The sequence below is a fragment of the Podarcis cretensis genome, assembly GCF_951804945.1.
Source record: "Podarcis cretensis genome assembly, chromosome: 6".
NCBI lineage: Eukaryota > Metazoa > Chordata > Lepidosauria > Squamata > Lacertidae > Podarcis > Podarcis cretensis.
Window position 1 is genome coordinate 32,847,617 of NC_137175.1, and position 18,635 is coordinate 32,866,251.

The window sequence follows — 18,635 nt, forward strand, 5'->3', positions numbered from 1 at the left end:
TTACCTGGCTTTTATCAGGGTTCTAGCCTTGTCATCCCAGTGTTCAGATACTGTCAACAGCTCTTGCAGCTTAGCCATTGCCTTCTCAACAGCAGGATGAGGAGCGAGCCCAACACCAGAGTCTATAAGTCTTCTCATATCATCCAGAGTAAGAGAATTTTGGTCCAAGCAAACATGCTGCACATCTTCCAGCCAGTGGGCTTGCTCTAGGCGTATCCGTAATTCACTTAGCTGGGGAAGATCAACATCAAAGTCAAAACTGACATCCAACAGTTCCTGTATTTCTGAAGCACTGGGAATTTCTTCAGAGAGGAGTTTTTGGCTATACTTCTGAAAGTCTTCCACACGATTAAGAAGATCCTGAAATATAAAGCAGCAAAATATGTCAAGGGTTTAAAACTCTCCCACCAAAATATCATGAAATCTATTCTGTCATTTTCACCTGAACAGCAAGCCACCTAGCAGGTTTTTCAGAATGCCAGGCGTATTTGTTTCCAAGAAGTAAAAAAATAACAATTCCTCAGATTTTAAGATTTCTGAACAAATCTCATTTTAAGAGCTTATCAACTTTGCCAAGATCTGCTTAAATAAATAATGACCAAAAATTCTGATGCGTTTCAGAATTTTGTATGAGTTAACCAAGTCAACTTTATTAGATTTGGATTTTGGTCAGGGAGAGCTCCAATAGGAATTCATATTCTTCCTGTTCTTAGGAAGTGACAACTCCCTGGGGTAAGGTTTCTACACCAAGAAAGCATTTAAAACTATGTTCAAATACATACACCAAAATATGATATATGTCTGGTTTGCACAAAACACTAACCCATCGTTTATTAAAACCACTCTTTGTTTGATTGTGCAGGGGCCATGCTAATCTTCTCTGTATCATTCCAATTTTAGTATATGTGCTGCTGAATCGAGCACATATTATTACAGGGGAGAGACCAGGAGCTCACCAAGACAGTAGCAAAGTTCCTCTATTTGATTTTTGTTGCCGACGTATGCTACAGGATCCTGCCCTTGCTGGAAACCCACAAAGATGAGGCAGATTGCTCGCCTCTTCTGCCCTTTGGCAGGTGACTGTGCTGTTGGGGTGGCGACGAGATCGTACTGGCCTATCTAGTCTAAATGTATTCTGAATGTTCTTATGTGATGCCAATAAAGGTTACTTGACTTGACTGCTTGATTGCCCGAACCCTGCCCAACAAGCTTAACTACGGTTTGTTTAGTCCCAATAAGTTGTTGGCTCTAGTGGCATTTGTTTCTCTATCCAAATTCTTGGAACATTCAGAAATCTGAGTCTGTTTTCTTAGGATTTATTATCTGGAATGCTCTAATTTACCTTCAGCAATGTTGTTTGGCTGATGACACATGGTAAAGCATAGAGCTGCCTAACAAATAAACGGAGTTCATTCACAGTCAGCTGATTTTGAGATTTTCCTCCTCCAGACCGATACCTGCAATCGCACAGACATAATTACAACATGCTTCCAATTATTTGCATAATCAGAAATGATTTTTTAAAAAAAGGGATTTCTGCCCCACTGTTCAATGAAATTCCTACAGCAGATGGAATTTTGTTGCAATTGATACTTTTTCACCTATTTAAACTTCCTATAAGCTAGGGGTGGGGAACAGCATGTGGTCAATGCCAAGTGAAGTGTGAATGTGCTAATTTTACTCTTCTGAGAGAATAATGAAGCCAACACAAGTTTCATACAACAATGGCAAATCTTAAAGGTGCAGAAGAAAATGGTCTAATTTTTTTTACAAACACACTGCAACACATGAACATTAGAAGAACCCTGCTGGATCAGACCAAAAGTCTATTAGTCCAGAATCCTGTTTCCCACTGTGGCCAACCCAATGTCTATGGGTAGCCCACAAGGAGGACATCATGGGGAAAGTTCTCAGTCACATGTTACCCCACAATTATTAATATTTAGAGGCATGCCACCCTTGGAACCTGCAGACAGGATGTAGCCATGAGTAGTAGCCATTGCAAGTCTTATTGTCCATGTATCTGCCTAATCTCCTTTAAAAGCTAAACTGATGGCCACCATCAGATCCTGCAATAGTGAATTCCAAGGTTTAGCTATATGAAGTACTCCCTTTTATCTGTCTTGAACCTCCCATCATTTAGCCTCATTGGATGACATCTCTCCACTTTCTGTACACTAGGGGTGGAGAACATCCAGTGTGCAGGCCAAACCTGGTCCACTACTGAGTCAAAACTGGTCTACAAGGCCATTTTCTCTAAACCCCGTCCAACCACCCATCAGCTGACATCACTGGTGACGTTTTATTTAGTGCCAATGTGTGTTACTTTAAACTTACATGCACTGAGCTGTATTTCCCATTTTAATGCCCTGTTAGGAGACATATCTTTTATTTTTACTACCTTGAATAATTTGGTGTCGCTGTTGGCCATCTTACTGCTTACCATGCTCATTCCAATTGTCTACTGCTACACCAAACATAAATTCCTCATTCAAAAACTGAGAAGCTGCTTCTGCCACTGAAAGAACTGGTGCACTCAAAATACATTAAGTGTAAAAATAGAAAACTTGAGTGCTTTTGAAAGAAAGTATTTTCTTCAGCACCATGTGATGCTTGCCTCTGTGTCTTTTCCCACTCCTGTTTTGCTCCTTCTAATCTCCTTTGGTGTTTACTATTGCTAAAAGAAGCCTAAGAAAGTTACACTCTGTTCCTGCCAACACCCCTCCCCTCAAGATATGGGAGATTGCCACCAAGGTTCCTTTGCTGATGCAGGAGTGTCTGCAGCTATTTCCTATTAATTAGGTCAATGTGGCTATCTGAGAACAGCAGAACGAACAAACAATTACTTCATTGTGTTATTTGCTGCAAACATGCACTCCTCCCCCAAAGGGAAACTGAACATTGCTCAGCTCTCTTATAGCTCCAGGTAATGCCCATCACCAACGCGGGTGGCGCTGTGGGTTAAACCACAGAGCCTAGGGCTTGCCAATCAGAAGGTCAGCCGTTCGAATCCCCGCGACGGGGTGAGCTCCCGTTGCTCGGTCCCTGCTCCTGCCAACCTAGCAGCTTGAAAGCACAAAGTGCAAGCAGATAAATAGGTACCGCTCCGGCGGGAAGGTAAACGCAGTTTCCGTGTGCTGCTCTGGTTCGCCAGAAGCGGCTTAGTCATGCTGTACGCCGGCTCCCTTGGCCAATAAAGCGAGATGAGCGCCGCAACCCCAGAGTCGGTCACGAATAGACCTAATGGTCAGGGGTCCCTTTACCTTTAATGCCCATCATCATAGTAACTGATGATGCCAAGCATAGATATGCACCTTTCTATCACATTTAACCTCAATAAAAATGTAGGTAATTTAGCTATTTTCAGCACTTTATGCTGTAGGGTTGTATTCAGCATTTTTAGAAGCAAAAAATGTTTAAACACTCACAATAATTTAAAGACATGAAGCAAGTTTTCCTAATAAACCCCCTGGGAAATTGAAATCAAGCTACAAGACACATATTAAACATACCTAGTTTGCCGTTTGCCATTAAGAAGCTGTTGTGCAACTGAGGCACATTTCTCTGCGTCCTGAGTAACTAAACGAAGGTGTCGCAGCAAATCATTGTCTGGAAACTTCCTCATTTCAGATTCTTCAATTAAAGCTTTGAAATTCATGAGACCTTTGGGAGAACCAAAATTTTTGGTAATTAGAATAGTAAAATGCGCTATTTTGGGTCTGCACTTTTTATAGTAAACTATTCTACTTTCCTTGGGACGCAGGTGGCGCTGTGGGTTAAAGCCTCAGCGCCTAGAGCTTGCCGATCGAAAGGTCAGCGGTTCGAATCCCTGCGGCGGGGTGCGCTCCCGCTGCTCGGTCCCAGCGCCTGCCAACCTAGCAGTTCGAAAGCACCTCCGGGTGCAAGTAGATAAATAGGGACCGCTTACCAGCGGGAAGGTAAACGGCGTTTCCGTGTGCGACTCTGGCTCGCCAGAGCAGCGATGTCACGCTGGCCACGTGACCCGGAAGTGTCTCCGGACAGCGCTGGCCCCTGGCCTCTTAAGTGAGATGGGCGCACAACCCCAGAGTCTGTCAAGACTGGCCCGTACGGGCAGGGGTACCTTTACCTTTACCTTATTCTACTTTCTTATTTATTTATTTATTTATTTATTTATAATACTGCAAAGTCTTAAAAATATATCCCATATTTTTCCGTCTATAAGATGCCCCCATGTATAAGACCCCCCCCCCTATTTTGGGGGACTCAGATTTATAAGACGCCTCCTAATTTTTGACATTATTTTTTAGGAAAAAACCTAGTCTTATACACTGTGAAATATGGTTTATCAAAGCAGTTTACAGCAATAAAATATAAAACTGTACAATAAAAACCATATAAAAAAGTATAAAACAGACATTAATTAAGCACTGTGGAAGAATGTATTCTTAGTTGCCTACGTGGCCTAGTGAATCTCTAAGAGCAGAGTATTCCACAGGACTGGGCCTTTGATAGTTGTAAAATGAGCCTTCATTAACTTTGCGAACGACCAATGGCATTCCTGCAGTTGATTTCAGTGACTGAGCTGAGGGAAAAGGGTTCAGGAGAGCTCTGGGGTACCCTGGACCTAAGTTGTTCCGGGCTTTGTAAATTAATACAAAAAGCTTGAACCTTGCTTGGTAACAGATGAGGTTGCTCATCTTCAACCTATACAGAACTAGGCTGCAGTCATATGTACATTTAGTGGAAAGTAAGTATCACTGAACTTAGTGGAATTTCTGGGTACATGTGATAAATAACAGCCTGATAATATCAAACTAATAACATTTGACAATATGTAGTCATAGCACAAAAACAAAAAGGTAAAGATACATACTTTTTTTATTATTAACTTTTGCCTCCAAAGCTTCATTTACATTAGAAGCCCATTCATTGTAGGATTCAGCCCGCAGCTTAAGTGCATTCATCATTGGATAGAGTTCATCTAATGTGTAACGATATCTGGAAATAGTACAGAATTTCTATAAATACTTGCAAATTTGAAATTCTAAGTGAAGCATTTTGGCATGTACTATTCTACTACAATCTGCACAGTAAGCTGAAATGTTATGGAGACTGTAGCCACTGCCAAAGGTAGCAGCCCCACTTCTCCCCTTTCTAAGAGCTAAGAAACAAAAATGAATGATGCAATGTCACTGTGTTTTAAAGCTTTCCCACCTCCACAGCCAGAATTCAATAATGTGAACTGGGGATCACTGAGCCTGTGATGCAGTTACGTCATATTGACACATTTTTATTTACTAATTGATGGGGGAGGAAAAGGAAAGCAGAAAAGATGTGGGGTTGACCACACTCTGTCAATTCCCTATGGGGTAGGACAAGTTTTAAAGTGCAGGACAACAGGGAACTGAACTTGGCTGTACAGTTTCCCCCATCTATTCTTCTCTCATCAAGAGTTACTTCTGACCACAGAAGTGGTCCAAAGGTCCAGACAGCTGTGGAAAAGTGATTCCGAAAACAATGGGATGGGGAGGGATTTGCTTTCACCTTTGCCCTCCCTGTGGAACACCCTCCCATCAGATGTCAAGGAGATAAAGAACCATACAACTTTTAGAAGACATCTGAAGGCAGCTGGGGAAACCCAGCCAGATGGGCGGGGTATAAATAATAAAATTATTATTATTCCATGCAAATGAGATTATGCCCATTTGCCTTCAGTAGCAAGTAAAGCTCTGCTGGATGAAGTACAATTGCCTCTGGTCTATTTTATGGGAACTCTGCTACGTGTTTAAGTTTTTCCTCCTCTGGAGATGATGCGTCACTCTACTCTTTAAATTTCTCCTCAACCCCTGCTTTAGAAGGAAGGGATAACAGGTAAATCAAATGGCAGGGCTGCATATATATATGCAGGTATATATATATATGTATACCTAAAGTGTGATAGCCGCAGCAACAGGTCTGCAACACAACCATGTCTATATAACACCCCCCCCCCCAATAACCTACACAGTGGCAAACAGCAGCATGGAAACACTTCCTGGTAGTTTGTACCTGCTTTTCAGAGATACAGTATTTTAGAGCAATAAGGATGGGGAAAACTTGGGAAGGAAGTCATAAAATCAACTACAGAGAAAAGCTATACATAACTTAAGTGACATAAGCTAGAAAGGACCAAGCATATCATTTTTTCAATCCAACAGCTTCTTCCAAAATAATGTATTACAATATTAAGGTATTTATTAGTTAAACACTGAGGGGGGAGCAAATCCAAAAGATACACTGCCTGTCCCCAAATGAAACTGAAAATGCAAAGAATTCACCTAGAACTACCCCAGAAAAAGCTATGTTTCTGTAACTTCCCTCCCTCCTATACATACAACTATGCTCTGTTGCTGTTTATTTAAAAATCTAACCTATTATTGGCTGTGATAAGAAACCAAACAAAATTTGTTGTTTAAGCTTCTAAGATGCAATCTTTTACTACACACAATATTCAGCAAAAGCAGGAAAAAGAAATGCAATTATACTTTAAGAGAAACATTTCTATTCCTTGGAATAGATTTTGCAAACAAAATCTTACCCCATTTTGTATTTATAAGCGGGACATGTGCAGAGGTCCTCTACATGATACAGGCATGCCAATAAGTCAGGATTACAAGAACAGTAGACTGCAGACATGTAACAAGTGGTTTTACACTTTATGCACTGTCGTTCATCATCGGGCAATATTTCCAAATTCACTCTCTCTAAATCTGTAACCCCCTGTAATAAACAACAGTCATTCACTTCATAGGAAAGTAAAAACAAAACAGTTCATGGATGTTAGTAAATTTCAAGAATGGCAAGGTACCATCCTGAGAGATTCAGGCATAGCTACTTTCCATAAAAATACATTGATTCACTGCATGTAAACTGTACATTTATGAGTAAATTACCCCATCATGCAAATTAAAATTATTAACCATTATCATTTTTTGGAATTAAGGATTTTAAATAGTGAAGTTAAACAGCTAAGACATTAATTACCTTACCAAAGTTAGTAAACAAATAATTAAACTTTTCAAAAAAATAAACGTTACCTGCATTAACGACCAAACATTCTGATTGTTTTTTCTAATATGGACTACCCATGAGGCAGTTACTATGCAAGCAATAGAAGTAGGAATCTCTCTCCTTGCTAGTTGAGAGTACAGGACATAGAAATGTAGGAAGCTGCCTTATGCAGTGTCAGAACATTGATCCATCTACCTCATTACTGTTGGCATATTTGAGAGAAGGGACATTCCCTGCCATACCTAGAGATGCTGAAACTGAACCTGGAAGCAGGGCCAAACGGAGAGGTACCTAGGAGGGCCATTTGCCCCGAGGCCTCAAGCTCAAAGGAAGCCTCAAATTTAATTCAACACTTGTTATTTTGGGGGAATTTGATGTTTCACAACCCGTTTTTATGTACATTGGACCAGATTGCGACACACCCTCCCAGCTTAGAAATGCAAATTTAAACAAATGGATGATTTGCTAAAAGACACCATTTTTGGTTAACTGATATGGAGTTCTGTCATATGCTTAATATCAACTGCCGTTTTACATGAAAGTACCATTTTACCTCAGTAATTTATGCATTTCCACAGGAAAAGGGTAGAAAAGCCTAAATTTTAAAAAAAATCAAAATATGTCTATTTTTCTGTTGTGGTTCCTTATTTTGTTTTTGTTTGTTGTCATGTTTCATAGTTATTATGGCTGGGGCAGTGGAGCCATTAGGGCAACCAGGGCTTAAAACACCAAGTGCTTTTTAACACCCCTCCCCAAAAAAATTGCAAAGGCACATTTTATCCTGTTCCATATATTCTTCCACAACCAATTTAAACTCTGAGAGAAGTGTGTATTCTCCAGGAGGACCTTCTCCAGCTCCTGTTCACTGGCCTATCAACTCTCTGCACAACTCAGTCACTCAGTCCAAAAGTACTGCTATGGCCAGGAGGTCTCATCCATCTGAGCCGTGTTTTTAACCCTTTATCTCCCAAGTCCCATTCCACTCAATATTCAACACCAGTTTAAGTATTGAAGTGAATACCTTGGGAGGAATTCCCCCCCCCCCCCATAGCTTGGAAGTTCATGGGGGCCCTTGTTGTGGCACCTTTAACACTAGCGGTTTCAGGCTGCAATCTTGTACATACATATCAGAGAGAAATCCCCATGGAACTCAGTGGGTCTCAGAAGTAAGCCACCACTGGCTAGGGGGCCTCAAAAGTTTGTAAGTGGCTCAGGGCTCTGAGATGGGTTGCTTAGAGAGACCTGCAAGCAAAGTAGGTGGCTACCACTGAGCTGCTTGCTTTGAAACAATTTCACTGCTAATCGCTTAACTTCATAAAACATACCAGTTTACACACAGCCTCCCGTAAAGCCTTTTCATCTTCAATCATAATAGCCATGTCTTTCTCAACAGTAGACGCTACCACTACATCAAGAGTCTCTGCTTTGGCAGCCATTCTGCATATCATCTCATCATGAGAAAACACACAGTAGCGGTTTAATAAGCGATAGTGCTCCACACACTGACGTCCCAATGGCAACTAGAAGAAAAAATACAATAAACAGATTTTCTTAATGTTCTCAGGAGAGGTGAAGCTGTATAAAGCAACAGGTTCTTGCCAATACATCACTGGCCAAATTATTAAATTAATGCAGTCCACTTGATCCAGAATAAACAAGGTAAGCACAGTCCATTCTAGGACCCTGTACAAATAAATATTTAAAACCATTCTCTGCAGAAAGGAATTCAATGCTAATTAAGATTGTACAGTGCTATGTGCAAAACTGAAGCATAACCAGAAACTTGGCAGCACACTTCCAGCTGAAATGTTTCAACCATTCACAGCATTTGGAATACATGGGCAAGGATATATCCATTTTACTTCAGTGGATTGGAAGACCTCAGCAGTCAAGAATGCTATATGCACAATGAAGCCCTTCTACAAAATTTTGAATCAGAAACAAAATGTATAACATTAGTTTGCTTCTTAAGGTGAGATGATGACAAGGTGTCCAAAGAATACAGCAAGATCTTTTAAAACCTGATTTCATATTCTAAAAAAAGAATAAAACTCATACTATCCACACTGTGATCCAACCCACAGAAGTGTTTTGAAGGTTAAAGGAAACAATGGCCACACCTTCAAATTTCAGAATATGCTTTCTAACAAGATGGCAATAAAATGGAAAACTTACCCAGTCAACAGTGCAAAAATTAACAGCTTCAGCAAAGTTGAAACCTTGATTAAAGCCACTATGATAGGCTCTTGGAAACGTAATCACAAATTCACCAGCACACTGGTTGGTACGGTAAATCTATGGCAAAGCAAAGCAAACCAGAAAATGCTAAAGTTGAAAATTTAGAATTTTTAGGAATCTTTTAAAAAGCCATCTAGATCAGACCAAGCATCCATTTGGATTCTAACCATAGTTACTCAGTTGCATCCAGGAAACCCATAAATGTGGTGTAAAGGGAGAAACAACCCTCCATGTTCTTTGTCCCCACCATCTGGTATCCAGAAGTATGGACTGCTTCTGTACATTTACCTATCAAATCTATTTGGTGCTGACAGAAATATCCCGTGAATTTGTCCAAGCCTTTTTTTCAAGCTATCTATGATGACAGCCATCATCATCATCATCATCAGAAATAAGTCATTGCTGCTCACAAAATGGGACAGCTGTCGAAACCCATGGATACTGAGGGGTTCAATTATCCAGGTGATTCAGCCTCTAACTCTAATACGCTCTCTGTCACATTATGTTGGCAAACATAAAGGGGCTAAATATTAAGGAAGCTATTCAACTAAGCTTTTACTCAGCATAGAGCCACTGAAATTAATGAACATGACTAGCCCAGAGCTAGTCATTGCAACAGGTTTGCTCTTTTTTATTTAAACATGTTTATTAAAGTTTTGTAATAGTACAAAGAGAACATTCAAATAAAGTAAGTAATCAATGTCTCTGCTACGAGTAAAACCAAGTTGGACACAACCTGTTTTACCCAGCCTACAACCTGTTTTCCAGTGACAACATGCTACTGGTGCTGCACAAGATGATGCAAATTAAAAGAGATGCTGTGGAGCTGCTTTTGTGGCGAAAACATGAATGCAGCTCTCAAATGTGATCAGGAGTGTTTGGTGCTTTAGCTATTTTATATTGTTTTGATTTACCTATTGTATATTTCTTTTGTACTACCACGTCATTCACTGCTTTGGGGGGTTTTGAGCCAAAAAGTGGTATGTAAAGAACCCATAACTCCACATCTTTTGGCACCAGGCCAAGACGCCTAGGCATTTTATTGTAAAATGTTTCCTCCCGCTGCTTGAAGAGTTTTGTTAGCTCCCTGTTGTAATGGTTATCTTACTGTTGCAGCTGGGGAAGGGGGATTTCAATAGCTCATAATTGGTATATAATCACTGATATAAGGATGCTTCTATCTTCACATAAAGTCAGACCACTGGTCCATCTAGCTCAGTATTATCCACACAGATGTTTTGTTGCATAGAATGTTTATATCTTACTTCTTTGCTGCAAGTCACCTTTAAAGCTTTGTAGTATCCGGTGAGGGGGAGGGAGAAGAAAGACTAATACCATATATACTCAAGTATAAGCCAAAATTTCAGCACATTTTTAATGCTGAAAAAGCCCCACTTGGCTTATATTCAAGGCGGGAGGCGGAGGGTGGAGAGCCCCAAAAGGAGCCCTTTCTCGCCACTGGTCCCGCCGCCACCGCCTGCCTTTCTCAAGGGCAGGCACAGGAGCCACGGTTGGGAGAGGCAGTGCACTGTGCCTCTCCCAACCGCGGTTCCTATGCCTGCTCTTGCGAGCGGCAGAGGCTGTGACGGAGGGACGAGCAGGCTGCTCCTTCCTCCTCCTTTGCCGCTGTCAGCGGCAGCAGAGGAGGAACAAGCAGCCTGAAAGCAGCCCTTTCAGACTACTTGTTCTTCCTCCACCAGTGCTGCTACCACCAGGTTTGTGGTGTGGTGAACCAGTTTATACTAGAGTCAGTAAGTTTTCCCATTTTTTTGTGCTAAAATTAGGTGCCTCAGCTTATATCCGGGTCGGCTTATACTCAAGTATATACGGTAATAACTCTTTCCATTTAGATTTTCCATTCTGATGTAACTTTCCACATTTATTCCTTTATAGGAATTACTCCAAAGTAGTGCCCTTGAAGAAAATTCATTACATCATTTTACAGACACAGAATTCCTACCTGGAGACTATAATTTGCACAAAAAGCAAGCAATATGCAACAGAGGAATTAATAATCATCCACTATCGAATTGTGCTCATTTTTGTGCACAATACGAGCTTGGAACAGCAAACAAAAATTGGTTTTGCTAGTTTCAAATCAATTATTGAGAAGCAAGGACAGTATTGCTCTTTCTATAGCTATAGCTCATGAAACATCACAACTATTAGTGTTTGCAAAAAAGCTTGAAGTTTGTCAGGTACTACAAAACAACTGCTTAAACTATGAACCTTACACTAGAAGGGGTAGGGGTGAAAACAAAAGCTCAATGACATACAGGCACACCATGAGACATTAATGTATTGGGATTCATAATTGTAACCAGCTGGTGTAAAAGGTCTGGCTGAGATTCAAATAGCTCAGGAGCCAACTTCTTCATTACATCTTCCAGCTGCTCAGCTGCATATCCTGGGGCTCCATACCATGTTTTAGGCTCCCCCCTGCAAACATAAAAGAAGCAGATAAACTACAATAATCAACCATTTGCAGGTTTTAGGATCATAATTATGTCCTATAAGTGGGGAGACAATTTAGGTATGCAGAGATACAAATACCTAGATATTAATGTTAAAAGGAAAGGAAACATTATAATTTAGTCTGGAGATCTATATATATCAGGTTGCACAAACATATCTATATGCTCCATTCCCTATAAACTCACCAGTGCAGATAGTTGATGGAATAGCTCCAGTGATCCTCAATATGCCAGCAAAATGAGGAAAAGCACATCCCTACATATAGCCAAGGCAACTTCATTCCACATATATCTGCAGTGATGTGAGCAAGTACAGACTGTTCCATCACAGGCATATTGTTCAAATTCCATCCACTATCAAGATACTCCTGAAAGCAAAGCAAATGGGAGAGTCCACAGGTTTAATATAAACCACATTAAAAAGCAGTTTTCTATTTGAGGAGGACATTTTTCTAATTTCGTAACTCTAAAAAATGCCATAAGAATATTGCCTGGGTACTTTACCACGCTAAGTCTAGCTATTGCTTTAACATTAGCTTTTCCAGTAAAATAAATTTATATTCCTATTAAGTTCTGATTGCACTTGTGTCCTAATACATGTATTACAGATCACCTGGGCTGCTTGGAAGTAGGATGTCTTAGCATTGCTGAGGCATAATTCTCAGCTGTAAAATAAAATAAAAATAATGGTTCCATACTGCAGTTATGTACTTCATTTCCATTAGCATCCAGGAATGCCCACCCGTATGCTGAAGGGCCAAATGAAGATGGGTACATATGGATGTCCACACACAACTGTAATTTTACAGAACTTATGAAGAGAAGGGGATGCAAGAAGCGTTCATCCAGGAGCAGGAAATCTGTGGTTCTCTGGGCTCCAACTCCCATAATCCCATGCCACAAGCCATACTGACTGAGGCTGATGGGAATCCGATAACATCAGGAGAGCCACAGGTTTTCCCACCCTGGATTACTCCACCCTCCCACATTTCCTTGGTGTGCTGAACATCAGAACAGTAAAATATCTCTCAGTGCAGATGGCATGGATTTCCCCCTGCCTTTTCTAACTCACATGAAGCTGCAGAAATCAGAAAGCAACAAGAGATCCTGCTGCTTTCCATCACAGCCTAGTGCAAGACAGAGCGAGATCTTCCCTTCTCAGCCTTGAAAAGCAGCAGGACCTCTTACTGATTTCAACAAACAAACAAACAAACATTATTATTTATACCCCATCCATCTGACTAGGTTTCCCCAGTCACTCTGGTTGGCTCCCAACAGAATATTAAAAGCACGATAAAACATTAAACATTAAAAACTTCTATAAGCAGGGCTGCCTTCAGATGTCTTCTAAAAGTCAGATAGTTGTTTATTTCCTTGGTATCTGATGGGAGAGTGTTCCACAGGGCGGGCACCACTAATTCCAGTGCCATGTGAATCAGAGAAAGGAGGGGGATTTCATAGTGTCTTTGAATCGCGTGTGGCGCTGTGGGTAAAACTTCAGCACCTAGGGCTTGCCAATCGCATGGTCTGCGGTTCGAATCCCCGCGGCGGGGTGAGCTCCCGTCTTTCGGTCCCAGCTCCTGCCCACCTAGCAGTTCGAAAGCACCACTAAGTGCAAGTAGATAAATAGGTACCGCTTTCTAGCGGGAAGGTAAACGGCGTTTCCGTGTGCTGTACTGGTGCTGGCTCGCCAGAGCAGCTTCGTCATGCTGGTCACGTGACCCGGAAGTGTCACCGGACAGCGCTGGCCCCCGGCCTCTTAAGTGAGATGGGAGCACAACCCTAGAGTCGGACACGACTGGCCCGTACGGGCAGGGGTACCTTTACCTTTACCTTGAATCATTTGCAAAAGGTATTTCACTGTTTTGCAAACCTCCCCAGCTTTGTGCCACACAAAATCCTCTTCCTTCAAATTGGAGTCTAAGGGCAGGGGGTCGGGTGGAATTATGACAGTAGTTCTATTCCAGTGCAACATGGAAGGGTGGGTGGGAAACCTGGGCTAAAAATGTAATGGGACTGTAGGACAAAGGTGATGTACACCAGCCAGGGCTACAATGGTCTTCTGATTCCCGCCCCCCTTTGCAACAGTTTGAATTTATGTGCTCCAAAAAGGAATGAAAGACAAACAAGACAAAGCCAAAAGAACAATAATTTGATGGCCAAGTCATCTGGATGATTTGTTAAAAAAATAGTATGTGAACAAAAGATTGTGATTTTGGACTAAATAGCTAGTTTAAAAGCTTCCATGGTTGAAATAAGCATAGAAACTCTGAGCAGCTAAGTAATTGGCTTCAAATTATTCCCATCTGGGATATTTTTGGCTTATTTTACCACATTGGAAAGGAAGTACTTGATCTGGGGGAGTATATTGTTGTTCCAGAATTTCATTCACGTCTAAAGTGATAGCAAAGTGCTTTCCTCCCTCCTCTTGAAGAATCAGCAAGATGGTCATTTTGGAACTGAAAAATACCATAACCACCACCTAATTCACAAGCAGAGAAACCACCAAAAGGCTGGGGCCAGTCTGAGTTGCTCATTTCTTACTTTGAATCCATGAAATTTTATATATGTTTCTAAACAGCCTACATGCCAAATATTAGTTAATAATCAAATCTTACCTCTTCTTCTGGTTTTAATTTGATTTTCCCACCTCTCACAGGAAACCCACTGCCAAACTCCTTTGAAGCAATATCAGCACCATATTCCACTGTAACATCCTCTTCAATTGTGCTAACAAGACGCCAAAACTCTTTCTCAACCAATTCTGTAGGAACCATCTGAACAAGAGGCAGGTAAAAGTTACTCACTAACAAAAAATAAAACAGCAGCATGTTATAAATATAAAGGGCCGAAACGGAATTGTAAGGTGGTGAGGGTTAAGTGTTACTATCCTTAACACAGAATGCCATCCCCTATCAAAAAACAGGGGGAATGTAGCAGGTATGCTGCAAATATAAGTAGGAGAGGCCACAATGAAACAAGACAGACAAAGAGAGCTGGAAAGGAACTAGAAGTGCACCTTAGTGGTGAAAACCATGAAAACAAAGGAAAATACCACTTTCATACTTTCCCTGGACCAGTTGAAGTGCCACATAGAAAGAAACTTGGGGGTCCTTGCATGAATAGAGACATGCCAATGAGAAAGATGAGATGGACCAGTGGATGATTCAGGTATCTCAGGTTAATAGTTAAAATATTTTAGGTTGGGGAAATCCTATTCCTAGGGTCATAGATTTAATAGTCTCTAATGGGCATCAATAAGAATTATACATGCATGCAAGTATCACTGGTCATTTCAACATTTTGCAAGGGTCAGTACTCACTTTCTGTTACTACAAACACATGCAGTTTTAGGGAGTCAGTAAAAAAAAATTATTATTTACATTGGTACTGTTAGAAGATATTGTACTCCACAACTCAGTGTTAAACTCTTTTAACAAATGCATTAAATCAGAATAAATGCTAGAGAAAACATTAGAAAAGGTGACAAGATAAGTTTGTCAGGTAGTAACTAGTACCAAAGGACTTAGCTGATGGGCGGTATGGAAGTGTCATGGCAAATAAATAAGTACCAAGCAGGATATAAATCCTTTCTGGGGCCGTCAAGTTGTTAAAGTAGCCACCTGTTCATTAAAATGCAAGTTACACTGAATTCCTTTAAAATGCCAGGATAGCAGTGGGAGAGGGAGGCAAGAATCTTTCAACACCTTAACTCCTTCCCCACGCTGGTTCTGCCCAAGGAGTGTCAATTCTGAATCTTCAACTTTATCACGTAAAAAACCAAATGGGAAACAGCTGCCATTCTGTCTTATAAATAATCGCATCGCCACCCACTTTATAAGGATGAGATAGAAACCCTACTGCCAGCGTTTAGTTTCCCACTCCAAATTCCTAACTAAATTCTCCATTTTTGTTTTCTAGATACCAACACAAGAGTTTCCCCCGAATGCAAATTTTAATAAACCCAATAATGAAACCCAAGTTAACAGACTCATTAGAAGTGTGAACATACATGCACTGGCATATTGAAATAATCTGACTTGAAGGCATCTGCCATTTCTCCAAATGTGCGAAGTGTGTAGTCTCTTGCTGCCTGTTCAAAACCAAATGCTTCTTGTGGTTTATTACACTCCTGTGTAATTAAAATACAGCACTGAATTAACAAAGAGAAAACATACCATACATAAAGCAAGTATTTTTTTTAAACAAACAACAAAATGGACTTCATCCAAGATGGGCTAGCATGGATCCATTTTTACAGGTTGACAAAAGGAATTGCAGGTTACACTACAAGGATAAACAAGGAGTAGAGAAATGTAGATGGTGCTCTTCAAAAGCCCCACCACCTTTTTCTCAAAATGAGTACAAACCATTGGGGAGAATGCTTATTGGCAGTTTGGGGGACAGAGGGCTGACAGTGGGAGCTTCCCATCAATCCTGGGTCACAGGGTTCAATCACTCACATCTAATTATCTAAACCAAAGGTCCCTGTGAGGCATGTATTAAAAACTAACCATAACTGGATGGAGTGCAGCAGTGTACATTTACCATAGTGGTAAAACAAATCACCTGAGTAAGAGAAGATGTCAAGCATGCACATGTTCTGTACCCTTCTGACAACATAAAAGAGTGTGGCCGGGGTGTGTGTGGAGAGAATGAGGCTGGACCGGGACACAGAGCAACTAACTTTAAAAGTTAATTAGTAGAAGGCCACTTTTAACATCCCAGACCCATAAATTAACCTTGGAGAGGGAACTGCCTAAAAGGTAAGCGGGAAAGCTACTGATGAGAGGAGTGAAATTAACTCCATAAATACAGGACAGTATTGGAAGGGGTTTTGTAACAAGACCCAGGCAGACACACACTATATTAGATATGTGCAGGTGCCCTATGATGAGAAGAATCTTAAATTGTCTCCAGGAGGAACAATGGAGCCACCAGAACCCTTTGTTGAATGATAAGAAGGGTATGGGGCTCTAGGAGTATGCTGAATCTAAACAAACTCTTATACTGAATGAGTAATTGCACCATGGGGTTGGGTAGGATGAAGGTGTACAACAGTGGATTGTCTCCAGAGTAGCCTTAAGTTGCAGTCCCATCAGAAGAAGGATTACTACTTGGATTACTACTTGTGCAACAGAACTCCTCCCCCCACACCTCCATACACCCTGTACAGCAGATCTGGGGAAGGCGCAAGGTACTTGTGCAGATAAAGTACCTCTGGAAACCCTTGTGTTGATGGGACATATTACTTGGATACCACTCAGTAACCTCCAAGGTAGAGGAGAAGTCAAAGAAAAACAGATTTTTGCTTAATGTATTTTAGTCTACTTGGATGCTGACCCTTTATATTTGTGAGACCTGGGGGGGGGGAATATTTCACCCATATTTTATTATTACCTGAGCTAGACATTGGGGGCATCTCCAGTCCCCCTTGGGAACATCATGAAGAGGTGGTATTAAGCAAAAGGTATGGTAACTGTCATCACAGCCATCACATAGGAGCAGACGATCCTCATCATTACCACTGCCGCACAAGAGACAGACATACAAATCCACCTGTAAAAAAAATTGCCAAAGTGAGGGATGGGGGATTGGTCCCATCATTACCTTGCTTACTTCTACACATGGTTCTTGGTAAGAAAACACTTGACAGATAGATATGATGTAGGCATGTCATGTGTATGCAGAAACACATTTCATTTCTTTATTCTTACAAACATCTCAAGCTAGAAGCACTGTGATCCAAACACCCTTTGAACTGGTGAGAAGATTCATGAACTGAATGTTTGAGAAGAAGTATAACCTACTAGCAGCGCTCCACAGAAAGCTCCAAAACAGGGCACAAAACAGTTGTGTTGCCCCAAGACTTCACTGCTGTGACTTGATGGCACTGGGCCCAAGCCTGATAGCTGTGCCAACTCCCAACTGGTGCAACCTTCGGTCCTGGGCAGCTTGAGTGGCAGGGATGCAGAAGCATCCTGCCACTTCATTAAACCCTACTGCTGCCAGGCCAGGTTCGCATTGCACCATTAATGGCCCAGTTGTTTGGAGTGTGTTATCTATGAATAGATGGATAAAAAAAAAGAGTAAAGAAAACCTGGTGGGCTACCAACAAAAACACCCTTATTTTCTAATAGTTATCCCACCCTTCCATCAAGGAGCACAATGGGATGCATGGCCATCTCATTTTATCATCTCAGCTGTGGCTGCTATAAAGAAATATGCAGTCAGTCCGTCTCCTAGAAGAGAAAAAGGATCCAGTGACAGTTACAAAGCTTCCTGCATCTCAGCTTTTCAGAAAAAGCAGCTTTCCCATTGCATAGCAAGATGGAGCACATGACACAGATATCAGATGGAATTTGCCATATGGCTACTGGACAGCTGAATGCCAAAATTGAGATCTCATTCTAAATGAATGAGGTAATTGTAGAACCTCATTTGGATCAACTTTTTGCAAAAACCTGTTACAGTTAACACATAATATCTTTTCTATATTAACCAAGAATCAAAAGTATTGCATCACTGTATTTCACAATACAAAATACCAAGAAATTATTTTTCTTCTGACTACTAAGTTCAAACTACAAGCCCATAATTTTCTACAATCAGCATTAAAGGGGGCGGGGGAGAAGAGTACTCACTGCATTAAAGCTTTTCTTAGAACGTCCCTTTGGTTTTTCTCTTTCTGTTTCCCAGATGGGTTGCTTTTTTTCAACCGTTTCCCGTTTCACAAGGCCTTGAGACTCTTTATCTGATTCAGCAAAATACATTTAGAAAATATTACTCAAAAGTGTTTGAGACAAAATAGAACTGCTTTTAAAAGTTTAAATGGGGCTGTCACCCACTTAAAGAATCCTTAAGTGATTAAATTGTGTGAATATTTATTAA

The 18,635-nt window shown here is 40.9% G+C and overlaps 1 protein-coding gene across 2 annotated transcripts in view; it reads right to left on the reverse strand.

Moving 5' to 3' along the window:
- The window catches only part of KDM5B (lysine demethylase 5B), a 48,867-nt gene that overhangs the window by 9,084 nt on the left and 21,148 nt on the right, over window positions 1-18,635 (reverse strand). For both annotated transcript variants that reach the window (XM_079978839.1, XM_079978838.1), the window contains 13 exons: window positions 18,389-18,498; window positions 17,145-17,303; window positions 15,757-15,876; window positions 14,363-14,521; window positions 11,931-12,112; window positions 11,547-11,709; window positions 9,208-9,327; window positions 8,358-8,552; window positions 6,560-6,741; window positions 4,856-4,980; window positions 3,513-3,663; window positions 1,343-1,457; window positions 5-360 (listed from right to left, as the gene is read on the reverse strand). In XM_079978839.1, the coding sequence (XP_079834965.1) occupies window positions 5-360; window positions 1,343-1,457; window positions 3,513-3,663; window positions 4,856-4,980; window positions 6,560-6,741; window positions 8,358-8,552; window positions 9,208-9,327; window positions 11,547-11,709; window positions 11,931-12,112; window positions 14,363-14,521; window positions 15,757-15,876; window positions 17,145-17,303; window positions 18,389-18,498 (2,137 nt within the window). The remainder of the gene's footprint in view (window positions 1-4; window positions 361-1,342; window positions 1,458-3,512; window positions 3,664-4,855; window positions 4,981-6,559; window positions 6,742-8,357; window positions 8,553-9,207; window positions 9,328-11,546; window positions 11,710-11,930; window positions 12,113-14,362; window positions 14,522-15,756; window positions 15,877-17,144; window positions 17,304-18,388; window positions 18,499-18,635) is intronic.